The sequence below is a fragment of the Microcebus murinus genome, chromosome 10 (assembly GCF_040939455.1).
Source record: "Microcebus murinus isolate Inina chromosome 10, M.murinus_Inina_mat1.0, whole genome shotgun sequence".
Classification (NCBI taxonomy): domain Eukaryota; kingdom Metazoa; phylum Chordata; class Mammalia; order Primates; family Cheirogaleidae; genus Microcebus; species Microcebus murinus.
The window spans coordinates 68,579,224-68,599,531 of NC_134113.1; the positions used below are offsets into that span (position 1 = coordinate 68,579,224).

General features: G+C 37.3%; 1 protein-coding gene across 1 annotated transcript in view; it reads left to right on the plus strand.

Annotated features, from left to right (window-relative positions):
- Positions 1-225: 225 nt before the first annotated feature.
- Positions 226-20,308, plus strand: part of IRAK3 (interleukin 1 receptor associated kinase 3) — a 49,166-nt gene continuing 29,083 nt past the window's right edge. The window contains exons 1-4 of the mRNA XM_012782409.3: positions 226-687; positions 12,896-13,078; positions 18,669-18,730; positions 19,350-19,404. Coding sequence (XP_012637863.2) covers positions 555-687; positions 12,896-13,078; positions 18,669-18,730; positions 19,350-19,404 — 433 coding nt within the window. The 5' untranslated portion in view covers positions 226-554. The remainder of the gene's footprint in view (positions 688-12,895; positions 13,079-18,668; positions 18,731-19,349; positions 19,405-20,308) is intronic.

Below are 20,308 nucleotides of genomic sequence, written 5' to 3' on the forward strand. Positions count from 1 at the left end.
AGTAATCACTGCATATATGCACATTTTCATCCGTTTCAATTCAGTAAAACTTGGGAGGAAAATGTGCCAAAACGTTTAGAGTGGTTGTCGTCGACTGAATGGGGTTATGAGTGATTAATGTTCTTCTTTCAGTTTTTCTGGGTTTTCCAAGCGTTCCTCAATGAACCTGTGTCTCATTTCTGACAGGATAAAACGAACTAAACTTTTGAAGGAGATTAGGATGGATCCATGCGTTGGCGCTCACTCTCTGCTTGGTCTCTTCAGCCGCGTCCGGAACCCAGAGGGCCGCGGGGACTGTTGAGGGCAGAAAGCGCGCGAGCAAGAGGGAGCCCGCGGCGGGGAGACCCCGGCTGTCCGCGGGGGCCTCTCTGGAGAGCGGCTCTGCGTCATGCGGGCGCCGCCCTTCAGGGCCCGAGGACTGGCGTGTTCCGAGGTCTTGGCAGCCGTCGGGGCGGCAGGATTTCCGCGGTTATGTAACGGCCCCTCGCGGGCGCTGAGGCCTGCGCTGCGCATCCCCCTCGGCCCTGTCGTCCCCGCGCTCCGGCGGCCGCGCCATGGCGGGCAGCGGCGGGGCCCGCGGCGCGCTCTCGGCGCACACGCTCCTGTTCGACCTGCCGCCCACGCTGCTGGGCGAGCTGTGCGCCGTCCTGGACAGCTGCGACGGCGCGCTGGGCTGGCGCGGCCTGGGTGAGTGCGGCCCGCGGAGGACGCGCGGCGCGAGCGGGCGGGACAGGGGTGGCGGGGGTCCCCGCGCTCGGGCGCACTCGGCGCCGCCCTGGGCAGCTGGGGCTGGCGCGGCCTCCACGAGGTTCCCATGGGGGAATCCGCCCCTTCTTCTCCAAGACACCCTGAGACCCAGACACTAGCTCCCCCTTCTTTTTCGAAGAAACTTTGGGTATCGCTGCATCAAGTGAGTGGCGGCTTGGGAAAGACAGACAACTCGCGTGAAAGCATCGTATATTTGTAAACGATTCTGGCCTTTCTCGGTTCGCAATATAGGATGTCTTGTGATTGCAAAATCACGCCAGAATACAATTTTCACATTAAAACATGTTTAGAACTTCAAGATATTGATCCTTTGGTGTTTTCAGTGCATCCCTAACTTAATTAATTTCAAATTAATTAAGTGCTAAAGTAAAATTAATTAAGTGCTAAAGTAAAATACTACTTGTGATTAGCCTGGCTCCTAGTTTTGTACATATTATATATACATATCTTGTTTATTTGCTTAAGTTAGTGGTATGAAGATTTATGCTAAAGAATGGCTTTTTATTTTAATCTAGAAAATTGGCTTCAAAATTGCATTTTATGTAGACATTGGAAAGTTGAGCAACTGCCTATTGGAAGTGTCATCAGAAATAATTCAGACAAAAATCTTTGTTTTGTTAAGTTCCAGTGTTTTTAGTTAGATTTGGTACTCCATTATGACACATTTAATGTTCATTGAAAATAACATATCAAAACACCTTAGCTTTAATGACCTGAAATAGTGATTTTTCGTACCAAGAATAGCAGAAGACCTATGAGAAAATTTTCTTCGTTGCTAATGAACAATATGGTCACACTTTCTGGGATTGTGGCACTGGGCTTCTAATTATGTAAAAATTGTTTATGTCTTTTTAAACTCTGTAATTTTAAATTATAGCTCTTAAATAAAAATCTCTGAAAATGGTATTTGACCCTAATTTCTAGAAAATACAGAGATTTGCAATATGCATTTGAGGGATAAGATCTCTTGCCCACCAAATCTTTTTGAGGTTGATCATGGCATGGGCAGTGTTTATACCCATAGATTTCCTACAGTTACTGAATTTGTGAAAGAAAAATGTTTTTAATCCAATCCCCAGGTAGTTAATGAGGCCAGGTTGATGTCATAAATGAGTGAAGCAGGTAAGAGACTATGAAAATGGAAGAACATGCCTCATCTAAAAGGAAAATCAGCACTCAGTCCCTGGTGACTGCTACTTTTCAGGAAGTCCAGCCCAGTGTTGGATATTCTTTCTCTCTTCATAGCATTGAAATCTAAGTATTCATGCTTTACATGAGTTGTCTGACATAACCCTCTAATCACGCTATGAGTCAGGTGCTGTTATCATCACCAGTGTTTTAACAGGTGAGGAAACTGTGGTACAAATTGGTTAAGTAACTTGCCAAAGTTTACACAACTGAAGTGGCAGCTCAGACATGTGCAGCTCAGACAAAGGCAGATCGTATAGCAGCCTATATGACATGGTCAGTGTGTACAGGATAATATAAATCAGTTCTTCACAAACTGAAGTCCCTTGTGCAGTCTTTTAAATATGCAGTGCCCAGGCACCACTCATAGAGCTGCTGGTTTAGTAGGTTAGATTTTATTTTTTTCTAATCTCTTTTTTTGCCAAACCCCACAAATGACTGATGCACAGCCTGATTTGGAAGCCATCACTTATATATTCTTCAAATCACTGTTGTCAAGCATTGTTATTAAAAATACTATAGTTACAAGATAATATATTCTCTGGTTAACATTGATGACTTTATATGGCTTGATAGTGAAGCTCAACGAGCGCAAGTTGGAAAATGTTATTTACCTTACAGACATGATAATGTACATACAGAACCTTCAGCGACAACTCATTTCATTTCATTACCATAGATTGCTATTTAAATTAAATTGCTTAGAGCAGCTGACACCGTAAAACCTCTCAACACTTATAATACACTGAGAGAGAAATCCTTTTTACAGATACTGTATAATAGGCTTCAATTTTCTTCCTCTTAAAAAAGGAAAGGAAATTATCATATAAATTATTATTAATTACTGTAAAACAAGTTAAATGGAAAATCATATTAAATGTGTATTTGAATATTCAATAAAGATTTAAAATAATAGTAGTAATAATAATAATAATAATAAAGCTGCCACCTATTGAATGCTTACTGTTGGCCAGACACTGTGCTGTACATGTTTTACCTGGATTATCTCATTTACTTATAATAAAAATTCATGAGGTAGGTATTTTTCCTATTTCCATTTTGTAGATAGAGAAACTGATTCTCAGAGAATCTAAGTAATTTGCCTGGAGTCACAGTCTATTAAATGGCAGACAAGGATTCTAACCAGATGGTAAGATTCCAGAGCCTGTATTCTTTTTTTTCTTTATTTTTAAGTTTTAAGTACACTTTATCTTTTAGAACAATTTTAACTTCACAGAAAAATTTAGAAGATTGTATGAAGAGTTCCCATATATTCTGCATCCTTTGCATTCACTCTGCACTCAGTTATTATTTTTAACTATGCATGTGCCTTTGCAGAGTTTAGGTCTCTATCATAGTTTTCACCTTACTCCTCTTTATTACTTTATAAAGTATGGTTTCAATAGTTTCTGAGACTTTTCTTGTTTTTAATGTCCCTGAAGTTTTGAGGAATACTGGTTAGTACTTGTCTATTATTTTGTAGAATGTTCCTCAACTGGTATTTGTCTAATGTTTTTCTCATGATCAGACTGAGGTTATGTATTTTTGGGAGGAAGACCATAGAGGTGAAGTGCCATTTTCATCACATCATATCAACGGTACATAGTATTTACATGAATTGTCACGGTTGATGTTAACCATGCCTGAGATAGTGTCTGTCAGATATCTACACTGTAAAATTACTTGAGTTCCCCCCTTTTCATACTGTACTCTTTGGAAGGAAGTCACTATGTGCAGTCCCCACTTAAGGAGTGGAAAGATGTGCCTCCTCTCCCTGAAGTGGAATAGAGCCTGTTTTTTTAACCACTGTGTTAATTCTCCATCTTATAATGTTCTCTCTAGTTCCCTCTTCTACTCTAAGCTACCACCCCATTTCTCTGTTTCCCTTAATGGTAAAATTCCTTTAAAAGGCTATTTATACTCCAGGTCCTCTATTCTTCCTTGAACCCTCCCCAGTTAGGCTTTTACTTCTCACCCCTCCATTGAAATTCCTTTTGTCTAAGCTCACCCTGCTTCAATCCAGTGGTCAGTTCAAAGTTCCTGTTTTATTTGACATAGTTGATCGCTCCTTCCTCCTTGAAGCACTTTTTCTACTTCTAGAACATTGTCACTCTACTTATTTTCTTCTCTCCTTATAGGGTTCTCTTTATATCTTAAAGTGTCCCTGGGCTTAGTGCATGGACCTGTTCCCTCCTGTTTATGTGCTATATTCACTACCTTCTGAATTTCATCTATATGCCAAGAGAGAATGTTAGGTTCATCCGTATTTGCCTACTTGACAGACATCTTCAACTTAACAGTCCAGAAATGCTCCCCCTACCCCTCCCAAAGTTTTCCCATCTCAGTTAATGGCAAACCCACCCCTCACTTATTCAGGCCGAAAATACTAGTCTTTTGTGACATGTCACTTTCTCTCACAAACCACATCCTGTCTGTCAGCAAATGATGCCCTTGACTTTGCCTTCAGGATCTAATAATCTGACCACTTCTTACCACTGCCAGGATAGCCACCCCAGCCCAAACCACAGACAGATCTCCAAGCCAGATTATTTTAGCAGTCTGCTGACTGGACTGTCTGCCACTGCCCTTGCCCTCCTCCAGTCTCGTCAACACAGCAGTCAGTGAGCCTGTTAAACGCGTATAGTATATTCTGTGCTTAGTCTGTTCAGAACCCTCTTAGTAGCTTCTTATCTTATTCAGAATAAACACTGAAGTCCTGCATAGCTTCTCTCACTTCCTTCTCCCTCTTGTTTGCCTGACTCCAACCACATTAGGCTTTGTGTTCGTTGAACATGCTAGGAAACCTTTTTCCTGCCAATGACCTTGAGGTTTGCTTCTTCTCATCCTTCATATTTTTGCCTGTTACCTGATGGCTCTTTTAAAATTGACACCCCAGCCCCTTGTCTCCCTTTCCTGCTTTCTTTTTCTCTGTGTCATATATCACCTCTCACATACTTCATATGTACATGTATAATATAAACATATATACATATGTAAATGTATGTATGTTTATTTATTTGTTTGTTTTGTCCATCTAGAAGTAAGCTTCAAGAGGGCAAGGACTTTTACTTGCCTTGTTTCCTGCTGACTCTGTTAATGGAAAAAATCAAAACTCTGTAAATTAATTTAAAAAGGCTTATTCTGAGCCAATGATGACTGTGGCCCAGGGTAACAATCTCAGGAGGTCCTGAGAAAGTGAGCACAAAGCAGTTGGGTTACAGTTTGGTATTATACATTTTGGGAAAGACAGGAATTGCAGGTAAAATCCTAAATCAGTACTTGGAAGATATACATTTGTTTGGCCCCAAAAGGCAGCACACCTTGTGTGTGTGTGTATGTGTGTGTGTGTGTGTTGGAGTGGTTATAGATTATAGGTGGATTCAGAGATTTTTTAATTTGTAATTGGTTAAAGGAATAAAGCTTTGTCTAAAGGCTTGAAGTCAGTAGAAAGAAAAAGTTTAAGTTAAGAAAAGCTGCTAATTGTAGAGCAAGCCACAATATAGGATTCAAAGTGATCTGTTAAGCAAATTGATGACCTGTAGGTGCGACTTAACCTTTGCCTTGCATGGCCTTAGATCCTGTTTGTTTGATTTATTAATTAATTAATTTATTTAGACAGCATCTCGTTCTGTCACCTGGGCGAGTGCCGTGACATCAGCCTAACTCACAGCAGCCACAAATTCTGGGGCTCAAATGATCCCTCTGCCCCAGCCCCCAAGTAGCTGGGACTACAGGCATGCACCATATTAATAATTTAGTATCTTATTGTCACTAAGCATCTGTTTTGTCAGTCTTATAATCTCTATGTTAACATTAATGCTGGTCAGTTGTTGCATCTAAACTTCAAAAGGGAGGGGACATAACCAGGCATGGCTGAGCTCTCTTTCCATCATGGCCAAGAACTCAGTTTTAGGCTTTTTCTAGGGTCTCTTTGGCCAAGAGCGGGTACATTCTGTTGGTAGGGGGCTTAGGATTTTATTTTTAGTTTACACTCTCTTAGCATCTAAAATTGTACCTGGCACAGAGCAGGCATTCAGTAGTTATCTGTGTTTTGAATGAATTAATGAATGAACAGACACCTGTAAAACATCCAAAACCTCATTTGGCAGAATCTTAGACAAAGCACTGTACTAAACACAACATCATGGTCCCTGCTTGTAAGGATTTTTCAACTTAATGTAGGCGACAGACCTATACGAATGCTATAAAGAAGTTTAACAAGGGAAGAATGTGTGGGGAAATAGTGCCGATTGTCACCTGGGTACGAAATTACACAGCTTCTGTGTTGCAGACTGAAACACTGGTATGGAGGGCGAACTGTGTTTAAATTCTCTTCCAGAAGTAGTTAACGTTACGTTAGGTCCTTACCTATATCTAGGATTAAGAGAGCAGGACAGACAGAGGGGAACCCGAGTAATTAGGCACAGCCCTCCTCAGCTATGGAACGTGAATCCTACTCAAGTATGGGGTAAAAGGTACACGTGAACTTAAGAACTATTTCTTGTAAAATGTGTTAACTAGTGAGTGTTAATGTTTACAGTCTTGTATGAAGAATAGAGAGCTAACTTAACACTTTGAGTTTTGTTTAGACTTTTTGGAATTAAAAATATCTTTAATTTTAAAGGTTCTTTTTAAAAATTGCCTAATTCCTTTATGTGTTTTGTAGAAGAGCATACCCCATCATGTTATCTAAAAACAAGCTTTGTGAAGAAAGCAGTCTTAACTTCCTAGGGGTTTTGGCATGTGGTTATATGCAAATACAAAGATTCCAAACAGGGGTGTGTTGCGTTTTGGGAAAAACCCCTTCAGAGACATATTTGCATACGGAGACATGATTTCTGCAACTGAATTCCCCAGTGGTTAGCACTGCAGAGATAGTCCGACACTCTTAAAACAGCCTTCAAGGACTTTTGAGCATTGAGTAATTATTAAGCAATCCATATTTCCAGATAAACTGATCTCTGAACTTCTTAGGTTGACTTTTTGCCTTATATTGTGCCAAGATGACTTTCAAAAAAAAATATTTACCTTCCCCCCAAAAATGGTTTTAAACATTGCTTAACTACAGCACATTTTTCTTAATTTACCTTTTCAGCTTAGAATGCTCTTAATTTTAAGAACTCAATTAGTCATTGAGGACTTCCCTCTTTATTTTATTTGATTTATACTGTGAATAAAGGGATTGAGTAAGGAAAGATTGGAGAAAACTATGAATATTCAAGAATGTAATTAACATGTCAAGAGTTTGCATTCTTGTTGCATCAAATTGGAGCTATTATTTTATAGAATTTGATCTAAATGAATTATACATTTTATGGATGCTAATAATACTCTTTAGTGGTGTTTCTGTTCAGAATGCATCATCATTAAAGAAAAGCTATTAAGGTTGTGCTGTGAATCACCGGAGAAAGAGAAAACATATTTCATTTCTGGCTCTGGAAGCAATCCATGCATATAGGCAGTATCCATTTTAATTGAGTGGGGTCAGTTTCTCACCATGAACCTCTATAATTAGAAAAATGCCTTTGGCTAATTTAGCTTTCCTTAGATTTAGTACACACTCAGAACCTTTTGCCCCTGGTCAGTATTGGGGAACTAAAAACCCCAGCTCATTTGGCATCTGTTCATTCATGTTCCAGCTGAATCTCAGAAATGTGCTTATGGGACAGCATCTTAGATAGCAGTTTCTCAGCCAAGTCACAGGATGGAAGAGAACAGAGTCATGGCCTGCTACACTTTTAAAAGTGAAATTTGGAAATTAAAAACAAAACAAAACCGGGAATGGAATTATGGAAATTAACTCTATATTTACTTAATAGTCATACAGTATTCCTTTCTTACTAGGAGAATTGTTGTGAGCTATAAAATGTTTCTACCTTTTTATGTGTAAATATTGTATTTGAGACTCCTGCTACTATTACCATCAGATGGATCTTCCAAAAAGCAAAGCTGTCATCTTTGCATCACCTTTTCAGAAATTTCAGACAGGTCTCATTGCTTTCAGAATGAAATTTTAAGTTCTTATGCTAACATTCATGGCCATTCAGCAAATATGTATTGGATGTCTACTATGTGCTAAGCACATTCCTGGAGATACAAGGTCACATAGAGACTTCATGGAATTTGTTCACTTTTTCTTTATCCTGAATCCTCTGCTCTAAGCATACTAGTCTCCTCTTTGCCCCCTTGTGCCCTCTTCACCGTTTCTAGAACAATTCCCCATCTGACAGACCCTTCCCTTTCCCCCCAGCCTAGTTAAACCTGGCCTCAGTCCTCCTCTGCTGCAAAGTTGGCTGAGGTTTTGTCACCCTTCTGTTCCTGCCCTGATTGTGGTAGCCCACAAGAGCATCTTTCCTCTTCACCCTTGTGAAATTGTGTGCATATTTCTTATTGCAAAAATTCAACTATATTTTAAAAAAAGGGAAGAAGCCTGTCATATGTCAATATTCATTATTATTCATTTATATAGTACATTATGCCTAATACTCTGTAAATATTAGCCAATTAATTTTCTAATAGGAAAAGTAGAAGCCTAAACTTTCCCTTTGCTGAAATTTGATAGAGTTCTTTTGTTGGAATGCTAATTTTGAGAATGAGATGCGTTTAAAAACTAGAGGTATTTTAAAGTCATTGCTCATATAATTAGTAGGCCAAGGAAGAGCAACCAAATTTAGTATATGTTTTAGGTGGGACTACTTCAAAGAACATTTACCAATGAGAAGTTTGAGATTGTTCAGTGAGACTGTGTCTTGCCTATTGTGTCATAGGTCAATGGCAGAGCCACTACTAAACACATATGTTCCTACACTTACCCAGAGGCCCACAGGGAAGCTCTATTTAAAAAAAAAATTTTTTTATTTTGGCATATTATGAGGGTACAAATGTTAAGGTTACATATATTGCCCATGCCCTCCTCCCCCGTTGAGTCAGAGGGGAAGCTCTATTTTGACAGAAGACTTTCCTCCTTAGAAGACAGGATAGAGCCAGCTGAGGTGGCTCATGCCTGTAATCCAACATTTTAGGAGGCTGAGGTGGGAGGATCCCTTTAGCCCAGGAGTTGGGGTTACACTGAGCTATAATTGCACCACTGCATGCCAGCCTGGGCAACAGAGCCAGACCCTGTCTCAAAAAAGAAAAAAATAAATAAAAAGAAGAAGAGGAAGAAAGGATAGTCTATGGGACTCAGCGTCATTTTCCTCCCAGGATAGCATACTCTATCTAATATTTCTTTAAGAATTGACCTTTCTTTAGAAATACTCATAGTTTTAAACTTGTCTGTGGCACCAGAAACCACCCCTCCAGGAAACATGCCCTGGTATTCCTGTCTTTTATTAGGGACCTGTCTTCATCTTCCACGCACACTTGGTGCATGCAATTTCTGTACCGCTGGCACACAGAAGCTACTGAACACATGTTTGAATGGCACTGATTTGCAGTATTTCTCTCAAGAACTTCTAGAAATAACTAAATAAAGTGTTTATGAAAAATGTACCTCAACCAAATAGGTAGATTACCTCTCATCAGAAAGAAATATATTATTAATAAAATAACATTATCACATCTTGCCAATATTTTTGTTTTAAAGGCCTTTTTATTTAAAAGCAATGTGCTATCTAAAGCATATGTTGACATTTGGATGGTTCTTGCCTCTTTGTGACGCATCATCTCTTCAAAGAGATGAGTAACGAATACATTCTTACCAAAACTTAAAATATGGAGGAAAGGTGAAGACCTTCCCACACAATGATGTCAGACATTTTATTGTAGCTATTTTTCTTTCCTTACAGCCTAAACATGCATTCAAATAGAATGTCTCAACTTTATCTTCCCTCGTTTGATATACAATCACAAAAGCTTCCCTTCCCTTTAACTCTATTCTGGTACAAGATATGACTGAGTAATAGAACATTCAAGATACAACTTTGTGGGTAGCAGTCAGGATAGACTAAGTTATGCTGCAGTGACAAGCACCACCAAGATCTCAGTGGTTTAACATAGCAGAAATTTACTTTCTGCATTTGGCTCACAGAAAGGGGTGCAGTAATATTGCACCCCTTTCAACTTTCTTTCAAGTTTCAACTTTCAAGCCCTCTTTCAACTTTCAGGGTTTACTTACAGTCTCAGCAGGGACATAAAGTTGAGGTAAATTAAATATTCCAGCAAAGCCTTGTAGAACTGAAAATGTGGGGTAAGGGGACGCCATATTAAGGCAAAAGACATTGCCTTTCCGATTTCTTGATTTTAGATACTGTAACTGGTATAGCAACTCCCTGAGAAATTAAAAATCTTTGGACTCTGAAACCGAGTTTTAACAGAAGAAAGTTCCATAAAGCTTATTGCTCTTCTCAAATCTGAGCAGCTCTTGGCCTTTTAAAAGGACAGCAGCCTTTAAAGAGTATAGCTTTGTGGATAGGGGAGTCCTTTGATGAAGGTACCATGGTTACTGCTAGAGGGCAGCTTCCACATTGTGAGTGGAGAAGGAAAGAGTGCTGAGTTCCTATAATCAATTATGGTGGTGTGTTGGCGGTCCTCCTGACCACTGCCAGGTCACTGTTGGATTTTATCCACAGACTTGTATCTGGGATCCTAAATGTTGTATTCTCTCGAAGGTAAAGGTATGAGAGAATGCTGCCATCACCATCAATGGCCCAAAGCCACATTGCTAATTTACTGCTCAAGATGACTGAGCTAATCTGGGAGTATTACCATAAAAACAAGACCAACCTTTCAGTCATTTGCTTTCTTTCTCCCTCCTTTGCCTTAAAGTGCACTTTAAAATTTGAAAGTTGTGCAGTATGCCAGTATAAATTTCCAATTGAAGAATCCTGTTAACTTAGGGTACCATAAAAACTCATATACTTTCAGTACAGTGTTCATGTATTTATAACAGACCCTAATTGAGCAATTAAAAGCCTAGTAGCCTAGAAAAACATTTCCCTGATCCTACCCAAATATTACCTTTTAATTGCTCAGAATTGCTCAACGAGACAGTATAGAACAAAAACTTAAAACGCCATTCCATAAAAACTTCAACAACTGAATCTAACTGTATTGCAAATAAATAATAACCACACTGAAGGGGTTGAGGAAGGAAAAAATTAGCCTAAGTAACTTTGGAAAACAGCATCTTCACTGGATACCTTTGGGCTAAGGACAAAAAGAATTATTATGCTCTAATTTAGTTGGTTAATATGTTTCTCGCAGGGGTATGGCTTAGCAATTCTGAAAGTATTTTATTTGTATAGTAGAATTAAACAAATAAGTAAATATATTGTCAGTAACAAGAGCAGAGTTTCTTACTATTCAAGAATGAAGTTAGAAACACAGAAAGACTGAAATGTACCCTGTGATGTTGGATTGGAATCAGAGGTATCAGAACAAATTCTTAGTTTTTAATATGTATACATGTAGATAGAGAAATAAAGGTCGATGGATTAGTGCACATTCATGTATTTCCTAGCTCTGTGTGCTTAGAAGGCCTAGAAGTGATAGAACCTTGGCCACAATGAGCACATCTGGCACCTGCATCTTAACTTAAAAGCTAAGAAACACCATTTTCCAGTGAATAAACCAGGATCCTTGGACAAGTAATTAATTCCAGTCTTGGGGAAGGGGAAATATAATACAAAATGAGCCCAGAGCAACTTGTAGAGCCAGAAAATAAAGAAGTGCTCAAAAAAAGATAGGGCTTATCAAAAGAACATAAGAGGCCGGGCGCTGTGGCTCACGCCTGTAATCCTAGCTCTTGGGAGGCTGAGGCGGGCGGATTGCTCAAGGTCAGGAGTTCAAAACCAGCCTGAGCAAGAGCGAGACCCCGTCTCTACTATAAATAGAAAGAAATTAATTGGCCAACTGATATATATATAAAAAATTAGCCGGGCATGGTGGTGCATGCCTGTAGTCCCAGCTACCCGGGAGGCTGAGGCAGAAGGATCACTCGAGCCCAGGAGTTTGAGGTTGCTGTGAGCTAGGCTGACGCCACGGCACTCACTCTAGCCTGGGCAACAAAGCGAGACTCTGTCTCAAAAAAAAAAAAAAAAAAAAAAAAAGAACATAAGAGCAAACCTAAATGGACAAAGCTAGAACAGTTTTAGCAACAAAATAAATAATTATAGAATTGGATTTTTACCTATAGAATAAAATAAATATCCATGAGTCCATACTGATAGAAATAAAAAATTGAATAAATACATAAATGGAGGAGAAGGGACAGCTCTTTCTTACAGAAGAGTTACAATTAATGAACATAGAAGGAAAAAGGGGAAATAGAAATTCACCATTAAGCAAACACCTCAGTAATTGTGATACATACAATCTGCTGATGCATGCAGGTATTGGTGGGCCAAATCTGAGGAGAAGCAGGGTATTTGCATAATCTCAGGTTCCTCCCCAACATAGTTGTTAATTATTAAGGGAATATTTAATTAAATATTTAATTAAAGGGAGATTTTAACAATAATTTTATAGTGGAGAAACCTTGCAAACATCACCTTCACCAAGCAATCAAAATAAACGTTACTAGTGATAAGATATTGATATCACAAACCTCTTGATGTTACATACTGAGAAGGACACAGTATCATTTCATTCTCCTGAAAGACAAGGAAAGACTGAGGAACCATCACAGATTGGAGGAGATTAAGGAGAGGGAACAATTGAATTGCTATGTTGGAAACTGGATGGGATCTTAGAAAAGAAAAGGGACTTAAGTGGGAAAACTAGTGAAATAGAATAAGGTCTGCAGTTATCACTGCTTCTGATAGTTGTGTCATAGTAAAATGTTAACATTAGCAGGAGGTGGGTGAAGCATATATGCTAAATAAGTTCAAAATAAAAAGTCACAAATAAAGTGAAATAAGGCATACAGTTTACATAAAAACAAGTATTCCAATAAGAATACATTTAACTATTCGTTGTTTCTCTATCTCGATTTCCACAGCGGAGCGGCTTTCAAGCAGCTGGCTGGATGTTCGTCATATTGAAAAATATGTAGATCAAGGTAAAAGTGGAACAAGAGAATTACTTTGGTCCTGGGCACAGAAAAACAAGACCGTCGGTGACCTTCTACAGATCCTCCAGGAGATGGGGCATCATCGAGCTATCTATTTAATTACAAACCATGGTAAACACTTATTCATGTAATGTGGCTCTCAGTCCACCTTATAGAAATTATGATTTGTATATGTAAATATTGCATTTTATCCAAGCCGTTGACTCGTCATACTACATGTCAATGACTCCTTCCCTGTGGCTTCTATCCAGAAGGGACCTTGTAGCTTCACATTTTCTTGTGACACTTTTTCCCTTATTGCCTAACTTATACAACACATTCCTTTCTACTACTTCATAGTTTTGTTTTCTTTTGTTTTGTTTTTTTTCAGTTTTACTTGCAAACTACACTTTTTTTTTTTTTTTTTTTTTTTTTGAGACAGAGTCTCGCTTTGTTGCCCAGGCTAGAGTGAGTGCCTTGGCTTCAGCCTAGCTCACAGCAACCTCAAATTCCTGGGCTCAAGCGATCCTCCTGCCTCAGCCTCCTGAGTAGCTGGGACTACAGGCATGTGCCACCATGCCCAGCTCATTTTTTCTATATATATATTAGTTGGCCAATTAATTTCTTTCTATTTATAGTAGAGACGGGGTCTCGCTCTTGCTCAGGCTGGTTTTGAACTCCTGCCTCGAGCTATCCGCCCGCCTCGGCCTCCCAGAGTGCTAGAATTACAGGCGTGAGCCACCGAGCCCGGCCCAAACTACACTTTTTAAAATGTTTCATTTTAGCAGCTAATAGAGTCAGTTCTCTGTCTAAAACTCTGAAACTCTTTGAGTCATAAACAGAATTAGAATCACAGTCTTTAAGAAAAATACAGGTTGGGTGTGGTGGCTCATTCCTATAATCCTAGCACTTTGGGAGGCTAAGGCAGGAGGATCACTTGAGGCCAGGAATTCAAGACCAGCCTGAGCAACATAGGGAGAGTCCGTCTCTACAAAAAATAGAAAAATTATCTGGGTGTGATGGTGTGTGCCTGTAGTCCCAGCTACTCAGGAGGCTGAGGGTAAGAGGATTGCTTGAGCCCAGGAGTTGGAGGTTGCAGTGAGCTATTATGACACCATTGTATTCTAGCCTAGGCAACAGAGTAAATTCCTGTTTCCAAAAAAAAAAAAAAGAGAGAGAAAGAAAAATATAGATAATGCTTGTTTCTTTTATTATATGATTAGAAATTAAAAATATAATTAGATTTACCCCTTATATTTTAGTGCAAATGATACCTCCAGAATAATTTTGAGATTTTTCTTTTCACTGCTGTTTTTACACCACATCATTTAACTCTGTCTTACTTATTTACTATCCATTTCACAGTGGCCTAATTCTTCCCTTTGTTTGTCTTATCTGTGTCTGATGCTGTGCCATGCCTTACATTTAAAGCTCATGAATTTTTCTCCATTTATTCCTTGTCAGTAAAAATAATCTAATGTTACCTGTTCTGTTTATTCCATTTGGATTTTATTCACTTCAGCAATAATGATCTTGAGTGATCTTGGGGCTATATGTTGTAGACTCAGAGCTCTTAGGTCAGGAGCTCTTTCGAATCAATATCTTTATTCTTTTGGCTTTTTAAAAATGTAGGCATCTTTTTTGTTCTATTTATTTGCACACATGTTCTTTGGTAAGATATTTAGTGCACATGAGCCCTTGCACACACAAGGAAATCCTGAGAGATTTGCACCAGAAAACTGTAGCTTCAGATTGACTTTTATTTTGTAGATTTTTTCATATTAATGGGATTTTCATCCCCAATACACTTCCACCACGATGTTATCTGTATAACATAGCTAATCCCTTTTGTCTTTTGCACGCTGTTTCTTCACTTAGTTTAGTACAGCAGGATGCTTTATTCTGGAGCTGACTGAACAAGTGAAATTCAGTGAGTCCCTGGGAACTGTAAAGCTGTTGCCTTTTCATTATCTAGGCCTTTCCTTGCCAATGAAACCACTCACATGGTTTCCTGTTCACAGTATAAACTCACACCAATTTAATGGGACACACAGGTATGTTTTTTACTTCAATGTTCTGCAATAGCTTTTAGTGTGTATTTTTACCTTCTGTGTTGTTTATGCAGCAGAGAATGATTTGGAGTGTATGTAGACAGAAATTCCACATTCTTTGTTAATTCCTAGTCTGTTGCACATGCAAAGTTGATTTCATTTTTTTGATGTGAGATTAGCTGATTGGTAGACATTTACTTACTGATCTAGTACAAACAGATAGGTGTTAATAAATATGAGATAAAGAGGAGGATAGTGCCTTACTCCTTTTCTAACTAAAGAAAATAGCATTATTTAATTGTAATGTATTGAGTTGATGTTTTGAAATATAATTTTGAAAAAGTTAGTTGCATAGGTTATCAAAAGTGAGATGTGATGATTTGTTGGAACCATAAGTATAGCCTGCTAAACAGGCATGCCCTGTGTTAGCCACTTACTGAAATAGGAGTTAGAGCTCCTAATTGAAAATGCATAAAAAGAGTTAGTCTTTGTTTGCTACTAATGTGGACAGATTTATCCAAATAATCAGTGTTGCCTACATTTCCTTAAAATTTTGTTCTGTTTGGTGGGATGGTTTTCATTTTAGAGGAATTTTTGACCTTTTACATTCCAACCTCCAGGCATCACTTTGTAGATTTGGATTTTCTTATGAGTCTTATTGAGAAGGGCCTTTTATTTCCTCCCAGGCACCATTCCTGCAATTCAGATTGCTGCCATTAGGTGATTTCTTCACATCCATAAAGCATTCCCTCATATCTCAGGATATAACCAAATTGTTCAAAATCCTATAATCTTTACTTACCATCACTGTGTTTCTGGCATGCATGTCCTTATCACATTTTACATTTATAGATCAATCATCAGAGTTATTTTCCAGTTTTGACATGAAATCCACCCTTTCCATTGGCTTCTTAGCCATTTTGAATTTCCATTTTATGTGACAATGAAGTATTATCTATCTTTTTCACAAACAACAAACAGACAATGATGTTTAATGCCCTTACAGACCTCAAATTTCACATTTTATTCTGTATAACAATCCCTAATTCAATATATATATATATATTTTTTTTTTTTTGTCTTGTCTAGTTTCTCTAGCTAAAACTTTTAGTGTATGTAATGTTCAGTTGAAGTAACAAGACCAGACATCCTTATCCTCTTGTTTCTGATCTTAAGGGGAAAACATTTAGTCTTTTACCATTAATGATGTTCAATGTGGGTTTTTCATAGATATCCTTTATCAAATTGAGAATATTCCTTTCTGTTCCTAGGGCTTTTATAGTGGTAGGGTATTGGATTTTGTCAAAAGCCTTTCTGCCATCTATTGAAATGAACGTGGTTTTTATCCTTCCTTCTCTTAGTGTGATGAATTATATCGATTGGCTTTCAGATATAAAATAAATCTTGTATCCCTGTGATAAATCCCATTTGGTTCTTATATCTAATTCTTCTTACATGTTTCTGGATTTGGTTTGCTAATATTTTATCGAAGGCTTTTGCATTTATATTTATAAGGAATATTGGTCTGTAGTTTTCTTGTGATGTCTTTGTTGGCATTGGTATCAGAGTAACACTGGCCTTATTGAATGATTTGGAAGTTGCTTTGTCCTCTTCTATTTTGAAAGAATTTGTGAAGGACTGGTGTTAATCTTTACACGTTTGGTAGAATTCACCTGTGAAGCCATCTGAGCCTGGACTTTTCTTTATGGAAAGTTTTAAAATACTAATTTGACCTGTTTACTTATAGTGGGTCCATTCAGATTGTTTCTTTCTTCTTGAGTTAGTTTCAATAGTTTGTGTCTTTCTAGTAATCTGTCCATGTCATCTAAGTTAACTAATTTTTTGGCATACAGCTGTTTATAGTATTCCCTTATAATTTTTTTTTTTCTGTAAGGTTTGGTACTTATGTCTCTTTTTTTGTTCTTGATTTTAGTAACTTGAGTCTTCTCTTTTTCTTTCTTGGCAAGTGTAGCTAAAAGATTGTCAGTTTTGTTGATCTTTTCAAAGAACCAACTTTGGTTTCATTTATTTTTTCTCTTTGTAAAAAATTCTCTATTTCATTTACTTCTACTATGGTCTTAATTATTTCCTTCCATATACTTGCTTCAGTTTAGTTTGCCCTCCTTTTTTTAGTTCCTTTAGGTGAAAGATTAGATTATTTTTTTTTTTTTTTTTTTTTTTTTTTTTTTTTATTTGAGACAGAGTCTCGCTTTGTTGCCCAGGCTAGAGTGAGTGCCGTGGCGTCAGCCTAGCTCACAGCAACCTCAAACTCCTGGGCTCGAGTGATCCTTCTGCCTCAGCCTCCCGGGTAGCTGGGACTACAGGCATGCGCCACCATGCCCGGCTAATTTTATATATATATATCGGTTGGCCAATTAATTTCTTTCTATTTATAGTAGAGACGGGGTCTCGCTCTTGCTCAGGCTGGTTTCGAACTCCTGACCTTGAGCAATCCGCCCGCCTCGGCCTCCCAAGAGCTAGGATTACAGGCGTGAGCCACAGCGCCCGGCCGAAGATTAGATTATTGATTTAATATCTTTCTTCTTTTTTAAAGTAGGCATTTATGGCTATAGAGTTCCCTCTAAGCACTGCTTTTGCTGTATCCCCTAAATTTTGGTATGTTGGGTTTTCATTCTCATTCATCTCAAAGTATATTCTAATTTCTCTTGTGATTTCTTCTTTGATTAATTGATTATGAGTTTGTTGTTTAATTTCCACATATTTATGAATCTCCAAATTTCCTTATGTTACTGATTTCTACTCTAATTCCATTGTGGTCATAAAATATATTAATACTTTGTATGATTTCAATCTTTATAAATGTATTGAAGCTCATTTAATTGCCTAACATATGGTTTGTTCTAGAGAATGTTCAATGTGCACTTGAGAAATATGTGTGTATTCTGTTTTTGGATGGAGTGTTCCATAGGTATCTGTTAAGTCTAGTTGGTTTATAGTGTTGTCAAGGAGGTTTGTTTTAATTATGTTTTGTTACTAATCTTCTAAGCAAAATAAATTTAAGAAACTCGAGAACCTAATCTAAGAAAAACTGGAAGATGAAATAAAAATTTTAAGTCTGAGTCAAAATGTTAGAAATGACAGCAAAATAAGTCAGGGTTTTAATCTTTTGTAGGAAACTACATAGACTACCTCAGTTCAGATAGAACTATAACAGGTAGAAGTTATATTCTATATTTGGGAAGGGGTGGTAAGTATTTGTGGTTGACAACACATACACACAAACACACACATGAGTGCTCACTTACACATAACCACCTCTAATACCTTGTAGTACAATGGTATAAAAATGAAACTAACCCAGGAAGATATAATTTCATAATTATAAAAATCTTAACTATAAGTGGAAAAAGTTGACAATGTTTTTTCTTTCAGTTTTTTACTTTGTACTTTAATATTTTTAATTATGTCTAACAATAACTTAAGCTAGCTATTCATGTTTTAAGTGAACAAAAGTATGTTTGTATGATATTTGATCATTAGAAAGCTATTTCACATATGTAAAAATGTAACCATTCTATAGGAATGAAACTGAACTTTAGAAATGAACATTACTAGCAAAGTATTTATTTTCCCGGTCTCAGAAAGAAAAGAAAATATGTTTATTAGGGACATAAAATTTTTGTATCTAGCTCCCCTAATTTCTCTTTCAGGAGCCATCTTGAATCCTTCATGGCAAAGTCATCAGAAGGACGGACCAAACATGTCATCCAAGGTAGAGTGTATGTGCATAGGAAATGACCATTGAACTTTGTTGCATATATAATTGAGCATAATTATAAAATTATTAGGCAGAAAAATGCTAGATTTGCAGGCACTTTTTAAAAACCAGACATGCCTTAGTTATCTCATGATTCTTTACTTACATAAGGATTCAGGAAATTAGAAAAATTCATAAATATTTGAAGAATCAAGAGCTTTCTCCTCTCAGAGATCTGTCAGAGATAAGACTTAGAAATACTACAGATGGTGTGACTTATGAATTTGTCTTAACTCAGCTTTTAATTTCCCTTTTCTAGTTGATGTTTTGTGTGCTGCTCTTAGATTTTATTAGAGAAAATTAGCAGTGATCATTTTTATAGCATTAGAAGTCATTTTAAATGGGCTATAACTGACTGTGGCATTGATGCTTAAGTTTTTACAGTTGATATTGAGCCTTAAATATATATGACAATGAATGCTTTTGAAGAAAGTGAAAGAACTTTGCTTTCTTCCAAATTAGATTTCACTTTGTTGCATAGTATAGTCCAGGGGGAGCTTTGGATTTCTGTTGAGGTTCTATTCTTCCCAGGCTTATGAAATGGAATTACTTTAATATGTATTTCTTCTCTTAGGAAACAGCCAATGTCATAGTGGATAATGTTCTTATTCCTGAACATGATGAAAAAGGTAAAAAAAAAAAAATACTTTTCCTTAAATCATGCTTTCATTTAAGTGAATTTAGAAGGAGAAATATTCAATGAATACATTATCCATTTATATTCAGATTCAATATAAAATGTTACAGGTATTGCAATAATTTCTATTTTGTTTTGACACTTACAGTTCTAATGGATGGCATATAACTGCTATGTTAAGAATCCATCGGCTAATGAAGAACATAATTGTGGTCTCTTCACAAAGGGGGATGTTTTAGGTTTTTGTTAGTAAAATTTGCTATTTCTAAATGTTATAGGAAAACACTTAAAAAATGATGTTGGGTTTTATGCAGTTTTAGAAATTTTCATTTCTAAGATTTTTCTGTAATTGCAGAAACCTTTCAAGATAATTGTAGAGCAATGCTGAAGGTCCATATGAAAATCTAGTTATTTTCCATATCAACTTTCCTACTTTGTCAGTAGGGAGAATAATTTAGTCCCACCTGGGAATAATTCTGATAGATTTTAAAGACTATTTAAGGCTGACTTGCCTAATCTTTGCCACAAGATCTGAAGCTTCATTGGTTGAGAAGAGAATTAGAAAGGTTAGATAAGGTTTTGGTTCTTAAACAATAAGGTCTGAATCAAACATAAACTGTCTTTAGAAAGGACTTTGTATTAGCTATGGAAATACAGCCAAAACTGGGCTCTGAAGGATTTAGCCAAGCTCTGCCTTTTAAATTTGTGTTTGATTACCTTTACATATTTTCTACTAATCTCTGCTTTGGATGATTTTTCAAAAAGCTGAAGCCTCTTTCTAATTTACTCAGAAGAAATAAATTAGGCATTTAGAGGATTTGGCTCATGAGAAGTGTTCTATCAGTCATGCTCGGGGAATATTGTTTAGTCATATTAAGATGTCTGCTTTCATTATT